Source organism: Pygoscelis adeliae, unplaced genomic scaffold, assembly GCF_000699105.1.
Source record: "Pygoscelis adeliae isolate BGI_AS28 unplaced genomic scaffold, ASM69910v1 Scaffold21, whole genome shotgun sequence".
Classification (NCBI taxonomy): domain Eukaryota; kingdom Metazoa; phylum Chordata; class Aves; order Sphenisciformes; family Spheniscidae; genus Pygoscelis; species Pygoscelis adeliae.
Genome location: NW_008824243.1, coordinates 10503453 through 10511170, shown reverse-complemented (window position 1 = coordinate 10511170; position 7718 = coordinate 10503453). Strand labels below are relative to the sequence as shown.

At 47.0% G+C, this 7718-nt stretch overlaps 1 protein-coding gene across 1 annotated transcript in view; it reads right to left on the bottom strand.

Annotated features, from left to right (window-relative positions):
• ACAN (aggrecan) overlaps window positions 1-7718 on the bottom strand; it is a 30117-nt gene that overhangs the window by 12251 nt on the left and 10148 nt on the right. The window contains exons 13-15 of the mRNA XM_009335234.1: window positions 6479-7588; window positions 5996-6418; window positions 4940-5770 (exon numbers count right to left, since the gene is read on the bottom strand). Of these exons, the coding sequence (XP_009333509.1) occupies window positions 4940-5770; window positions 5996-6418; window positions 6479-7588 (2364 nt within the window). The remainder of the gene's footprint in view (window positions 1-4939; window positions 5771-5995; window positions 6419-6478; window positions 7589-7718) is intronic.

The following is a 7718-nucleotide window of genomic DNA, read 5'->3' as shown; positions in this document are numbered from 1 at the left end:
CGGGGGCTGGCTGGGCATCGGTCGGCGGGTGGTGAGCAATTGCATCGTGCATCACTTGCTTCGTATATTCTTATTCTTAGGATTTTATTCTATTTCAATTATTAAACTGTTTTTATCTCAACCCACGAGTTTTCTCACTTTTATTCTTCTGATTCTCTCCCCCATCCCACCGGGGCGGGGGGAGTGAGCGAGAGGCTGTGTGGTGCTCAGTTGCCGGCTGAGGTTAAACCACGACACTGGTTTAGAAATATACCCTAGGATTTAACCTCCTGTTTTTGTTCTGCAGAGAGGAAAGGGTAAGACAGAAAGGCAAGGCATTTTCAGGATGTCCAACAGTCCCTGTCGTGCCCCTCACCCTTTCTTTATAGGCCCCCTTGTAAAGCGCAATTATCCAAACAGGGACTCAGAGTCCAGCTAGATAATTATCTTCTAGAGACCAAGGAAAAAAAAAATCCAGGTACAAATTAAATTTGCTTTTCAGAGACTCCTGGGAAGTTTGAACTGCCGATCTGACAGCTCAAACAACGAAGAAAAACATTGGAGCAATTGTAGGATGACTCCTACAAGAAAAGAATAGGAGGAGTCGGGGAAAACAGTTGTCTCACATTTTAAGTAAAATGCTAGCATCAAACATTACAGAGCCAGTCAGTGACTTACGATGAGCAATTAAGTCATTAAAATAATTATCTACAATAATTAAACCAAAGCATCCATGCAGCAGAAGGGGCAGATATTGCTACAGCCTTAAAAAGCTATATTCATCTAGAGAACAGCACGTTTCCAGGAGAACCTGTTGATGTGCTGGGACCTTCAATCTGTCCAACACTCTCGTGGAAGGAGAGCTCAGGACATTTGGACATCTCTGCCTCCAGAATATTATGTGTAGAAGTAAACTGAGATGTATATAATACCAGTCCAGGACTGTAGGTTGCCTCTTCAGAGAAAGGTTTTAATTAAGCTAATAAACTTCTGATGCAAATTAGACAGTGTATCCAGGAGACATCAAATCATCTGGTCAGCCACAAATGGTCTGCCTTCGCTTGTCTCTCAGCCAGGACTGGTACCTCCATCTCCTTCCTGAGAGCATACTCTTCATTCCACATTAGGTGAAATATTATGAATCAGATGAATGTTTTCTAGACTTTTTTCTTCTGGGTTGATCTTCTCTGGACCAACAAAACTCTATCCCTTGGACTTCCAGGGCATGAAGAATGAGGAAAGACCATCAAGACCTTTCCTCATTTGGATTCTAACCTTCAGCTGTGTCGGGGTCATAGGCAGCAGACTTCATGAACTCGTTTCGCCAGAGACAAGCAAAACTTACATAAATAGCTGCCGTATCAGCACATTTCTCTTTTTTCCCCCAGCTTGAGTGAAGTTTTAAAGTCATTGACCAGTCAGAGTGCTCCAAACCACAGCCTTTCACTGAAGCGCCAGCATGCTTTTTTCAGCTAATAATTATTTGTCTTCAAATGTCACCAGAAGCAAAAAGACCCACTGAGTTGGCAAAACTCTGGATGAAGAAGCCAAGCCTACGGACAATTCTTCAAGCTTGTGGCGTTCCTGTCCTCGCAGAGGAATCAAACTGCTGACTAAAGACATGTGCGTGCGTAGCCTTCAATTTGGTTAAATACTAAAAAACACTGGCACTCCAAGTGTTAATCTTCGGTCTTGTGCTTCTGGCTCTGGCTTTTAGAGAGAAGTAGAGGCTACAGCAGAGCAGAAAAATATCATTCTTCTTAAATCATCCCGCTAAAAAGACTGCTGGATCTAACTGGAACCCTTCAATGACAGGAAAAGAGGGCAACAGCCGCGTGCCTCCCTGCTCCTCACTCTAAGCTCCTTTTGTAAGCTGAACTAGCTTCACCCGTGCTTTAATGTTAGTCAAAATTAATTGCACTTAACAGGCATCCATTACATCCTACAAACTCTGAGCACAGCACAAGGCACAGATATTAGAACCGATCTTTTCGCAAGAGCTGAATTTCAAGACCGGGAAGCTTCAGGTAAAAAGACAGCCACAACATGGGAAATAGCATTTTGAGTTCCAGCCTATGGTTCTTCCTTGTAGACTTTCCATGTTTTCAATCCCCAGAGCACTGTAAAGAGTAATGACCCAAAACAGGAGATCTGTGATTATTTTTCCTTTTTTTTCCTTCTTCCGTCATCACTTTGCTCTAATTCTCTAGCAGAAGTTCACCTTGTTGCAGGGGTGTTGCAAGTTCATGGTCAATACACTTTCTTGCCACCTGGATGAGCTTCCTTCAGACCCTGATTAGGACTGCATTTAACCCTACAGGGACACTGTAGTAAAGAAGCTTACCAACAAAAAGAGAAGTTTTACCCTAGAATATCTTCCCTGGTGGGAGTACCAGCCACGCGCGTGTACTTAAGCCCATCTCTAGTTTATAAAGAGTCTACAATTAAACTTCATGCAGTCGTCGCTTACCTCCCCCTGTCACCTGCTAAGAAACCCCAGCTGCTACGTCGTCATCTCTATGACTTGCAAATATACAACATGTTCCAATTTCAGAACATTTTTCAAGCTTCTTCACACATGAGCTGTGAACACATGGTTTTCTTTCAAAATACTTCACAAGAATGTTGGCTAACAAACGCTCCGAAGGATCTGGCAATCATCTTGTGGGTAATTTATAAAAAGAAAAAGCAGTGAAATAAAACCATACTTTGGGGCCAATATTTCTTTAGTGGTTTTTTTTTTTTTTTTTTTTTAACTGAGCCTGAATGGCTAGTTTCCTCCCTTCCCCTCAACCCTGCCTTTGCTGGCTTGTTTTTGTCTCCAGGCTTGGACATGGCAGCGGGCACAGCCCAAAAGCAGAGCCCATTATCTATGCAAGGAGGGCTTTTGGGTGCGAAACTCCTGCAGCACCCTGCCAAGCCCTGGACGCCGTGCCAGCCTGGACCAGTGCTGTGGGAACAACCCCACTGACTTGCCCTCACCCACTCCTGCAGCATCCGCTGTGCAGCTGCTCCGCAGAGACAGGCAGGACCTCAAATGTGTTATGAGCGGGACTGAACAAAGGTTTGTGATTACCTGTTTTCTCAGAGGGAGAGAAGTGACGCAGAGGGAAATGCAGTGACTCATTTGAAACACTTTGGGGATGGAAATGATGTTAGAAACCAGGCTGAGCTTCACAAAGCCCTGCACTTACAGACCCTTACTGAGTCCAGAGCTACCTATGCTGAGTGGTGTAAATTAACCAAAAAGAAGCAGTTCAGGAGGTAATGTGGGAAGGGGGTGGAATTAATATTACTCTTGCTAGAAGGAACTGAGCAAATGTCTTTGCACATACATTTTGTACTGTACTTAAGCAACATGTCCTACAGGAATGTGTGGCCTACTGAGAACTGAGCGTATGTAGGACCTTCATACAACAGCACAAGCATTGATGGTTTTGAAACGGGGCCTGTCCCCAGGAGCCAGCAAAGTGAAACCGAGCCATGGCTGGGGATGTCGTGCGACATCCTTTGTTACTGGGACTGGGCACCTCCCTTGGCCAAGAAGCAGCCACCAGCAAGCACAACAGTGTCCCATCTCATTTTCTTCTCATTGCAGCATCCTAATGCCTCCACGGCATGTGAACACCGCTCGGGGGACGCTTGTCAGAAAGCTAGCAGAGCGTTTTCACCAGAAATGGTTACTCAGATTTAAATATTGTATCTGTTTATACTTGGCAGCAAGGGGTCCTCCCAAAGACAGAGTGCTAAAACACCAAAAAAAGGGCAGGGGGGAAGGAAGGGCATTTATCAGCAGAGCTGACAAAAGGTAGCGATGCTCTGCGCATCGTCTCACACATTTAGCCCATTCTAGCTGCAGAGAGCAGTGTTAAGACACAGACCAGAGGGCACCCATGCTCTGTGCCAAAGGGACTGGAGCAGTTTGCCCAATTCAAACATTGCACTCGGCACAGATGATGCTGAGAGCAGAAATTTTTGTCCCCCAGCTGGCTTGCTTTGCCTCTTACCCCTCGGCACTGCAAAGCTGCTGATGGCCAGCCTCCCACTCCAGAGCAAGCGCTATGAAACACTCGGGGATATAGGCAGCAAGTCAACACATCACGGAAAGAGAAACAAAACAGGAGAGAGACTTGCAGCCTGCCTTATCCAACTTCTCAGCTGCATCCACTAGCCAGGGTGGAATTCTCTGGCGGGTGGAGCCGTCTTTGCTCTTGTTTCCACATGAGAAGAAAAAAATTGTTGTTTTCTCTAGATTATAGCGCTGGCTAAGAGCAATTTCAGAGGGGGGTGAATGCCCTAGTGCCTTCTCCAGCTATGTCACACTCAGGAGCCTGGTCACAGCAGCTCTCAATGACCATTCACAGAATACTCTTTTCCGAGCCCCCACCTCCGGCAGCACAGAGGGGAGAGCTCACCTATGTCCCAGCGATCACTCAGGTACCCCGGGGGGCACAAGCAGACGATGCCCCCATGATGTTCCTGGCAGGTGCCAGCTCCACTGGGCTGCTCATCACGGCTGGGGTGCAGCCGTGTCCACCGGGAACAGCAATTCAGAGGAGTGAACGATGCCTACTGCTATGGTGCAGTGGGGGAAAGCCAGATATGCATCTCCTGGTGCTTCCCTTGAACTGGTCCTCTGCTGCTCTTCCCAGGGGCATGTAATTACCATGGGCAGGCAGGAGAGAGGTCCAGGAGGCTTCTGGGGATGTGGTTATGCTGGCTGGATAATTGCATTACCTGCCCAAACACAGACTACCATTTGTTAAGACAAAAGCTATTGAACATGACTTGTGGAAAACCCCACATGTTTATGGCTTCCCACCACAGTAATATTTTGCTCAAGCCTGCTTCCGTGTTAATATTCTCTGCTGCAGAAGCAGCAAAATGTGACAGCTATGCCTCCTCCCTCCCCTTCCCTTCCATAGCCCGTTCCCTTCCATACGAGAAGAAGACACGGTACCTTCTGTAGTAGGTCCTAATGTGTCTATTGCTTCTTGTGGCACTTGAGGCAGGGCAGCAGCAGCGGTGGCCAGCAGATGGGGATTGTTTAGAACAACATCTGTCTCCGTCTTTTGTCCTGACACTGCGGGAGGGGAGGGCTCTATTTCAAGCTGAGCCTCTTCAGGGTTCCTGGGTCCCTGTGTTGGTTCAACATCTGGAGCACTGGTACTAATTACAACGTCTGGGACAGAGGTTTCCCCTGAAACGCCTGCGATCGAGTGTGTAACAGCTCCAGATGTTGTGTCAGGAATTTCCTTCTCCTCGGGAGCACCAGAGGGCTCACCACTGGCCAAAGATGTGGCAGCTGTTTCGATGTTAGCAGCAGGCAAGGCGGATGCTTCTCCACTGGTTTCATGGACTGTGGATGTTTCTATGCTAATCTCAGGAAACGCAGATGTTTCACCCTGGGCTTCTTGACTTGTGGATGTTTCTATTCTAATTTCAGGAAATGCAGAGGTTTCTCCACTTAATTCTTGAACTGTGGATGTTTCTATGTTAATCTCAGGAAAGGCAGATGTTTCACCCCTGGCTTCTTGACTTCTTGGTGTTTCTATGCTAATCTCAGGGAATGCAGATGTTTCCCCACTGAATTCATGGACCGTCGAAGTTTCTATGCTAATCTCAGGTAATGCAGATGTTTCACCTCGGGCTTCTTGACTTGCGGATGTTTCTATTCTAATTTCAGGAAATGCAGATGTCTCCCCACTGATTTCGTGGACTGTCGAAGTTTCTATGCTAATTTTGGGAAATGCAGATGTTTCCCCACTGATTTCATGGACTGTCGGAGTTTCTATGCTAATTTCAGGAAAGGCAGACGTTTCCCCACTGATTTCGTGGACCGTCGAAGTTTCTATGCTGATGTCAGGAAATGCAGATGCTTCCCCACTGGTTTCGTGGACTGTGGATGTTTCTATGCTAATTTCGGGATAGGCAGATGTTTCACCCCTGGCTTCTTGATTTGTGGATGTTTCTATTCGAATTTCGGGAAACGCAGAACTTTCCCCACTAATTTCACGGACTGTTGAAGTTTCTATGGTAATTTCAGGAAAGGCAGATGTTTCTCCACTGATTTCGTGGACTGTTGAAGTTTCTATGCTAATTTCAGGAAAGGCAGATGTTTCTCCACTGATTTCGTGGACTGTTGAAGTTTCTATGCTGATTTCAGGAAAGGCAGATGTTTCTCCACTGGTTTCGTGGACTGTGGATGTTTCTATGCTAATTTCGGGATAGCCAGATGTTTCACCCCTGGCCTCCTGACTTGTGAACGTTTCTATTCTAATTTCAGGAAATGCAGACGTTTCCCCACTGATGTCTTGAATGGTGGATGTTTCTATTCTAATTTCAGGAAATGCAGATGTTTCTCCACTGATTTCTTGACTTGTGGAAGTTTCTGTGCTACTTTCAGGAAATGCAGAGGTTTCCCCACTTACTTCTTGAACTGTGGATGTTTCTATGCTAATTTCAGGATAGCCAGATGTTTCACCCCTGGCTTCTTGACTTGTGGATGTTTTTATGATAATTTCAGGAAACGCAGAGGTTTCTCCACTGATTTCTTGAATTGTTGATGTTTCTATGCTAAATTCGGGAAATGCAGATGTCTCCCCACTGATTTCGTGAATTGTGGATGTTTCTACACTAGTTTCAGGAAATGCAGATGTTTCACCACTGATTTCATAAGCTGTTGATGTTTCTCTACCACTTTCTGGCAAAGCGGATGTTTCCCCACTTAGTTCACCTGATGAAGAGGCCTCACCACTTGGCCCAAAACCATAGGGAAATGTGACAGCTGTTTCCCCACCTAGTTCCTGTGATACTGTTGGTCTTGTCACAACTTTTACTAAATCAGAAGTGACTAAAGTGACTTCTGGAAGCCCTGAGGCCTCCCCACTAATATCAGTCACTGCTGAAGATTGTCCACTTAGATCTGTGGCTCCAGAAATGTCTCCACTGATGTACGGGATCCTGGATGGCTCTCCACTGAAGTCTCCTGTCCCTGAAGGAAACCCACTAGTCTCCACAGCTCCAGACCCTTCTCCAGATAGTCCTCTGTCTCCAGAAGGAAATCCACTGATTTCTATCATCCCGGATGGCCCTTCTCCCACCTCTTGTGCAACTGATGTCTGTGTTACAACTTCCACCAAAGTGGTATCCACAAGAGAGACTGTGGGAAAGCCAGAAGTGAGTCCACTTTCCTCTCCAGACAGTAGGCCACTGGTGACATCAACTCCAGAGACTTCTCCACTGCTGTCAATCGTTCCACTCGGGTATCCGCTCATCTCGAGCACTCCAGAAACACTCCCACCAAAGTCTACATGCCCAGAAGGCTCACCACTGATGTCTAAACTCCCAGATACCATGCCTGATGATTGTTCACCTCCTGAAGGCAATCCACTGATTTCCAAAATCTCTTTTGCTTCTGCTTCCGTAATTGAGGGGGTTGTTGTCACTTCCTCCAAACTGGCATCTACGAAGGTAATGCCCGAGGCCTCACCACTTCCATCAATACCAGAAGTAAGGCCACTTAGGTCCACCAGGCCACTGATCTCATGTGTTCCAGATAGTTCTCCACTGACATCCAGTCCTGAGGGCAACCCGCTGAGCTCAGGCCCTCCGGAGGGCTCCCCGCTGAGCTCGGGCACCCCAGAAGGTTCCCCGCCGAGCTCAGGCCCTCCGGAGGGCTCCCCGCTGAGCTCGGGTACCCCAGAAGGCTCCCCGCTGAGCTCGGGCACCCCAGAAGG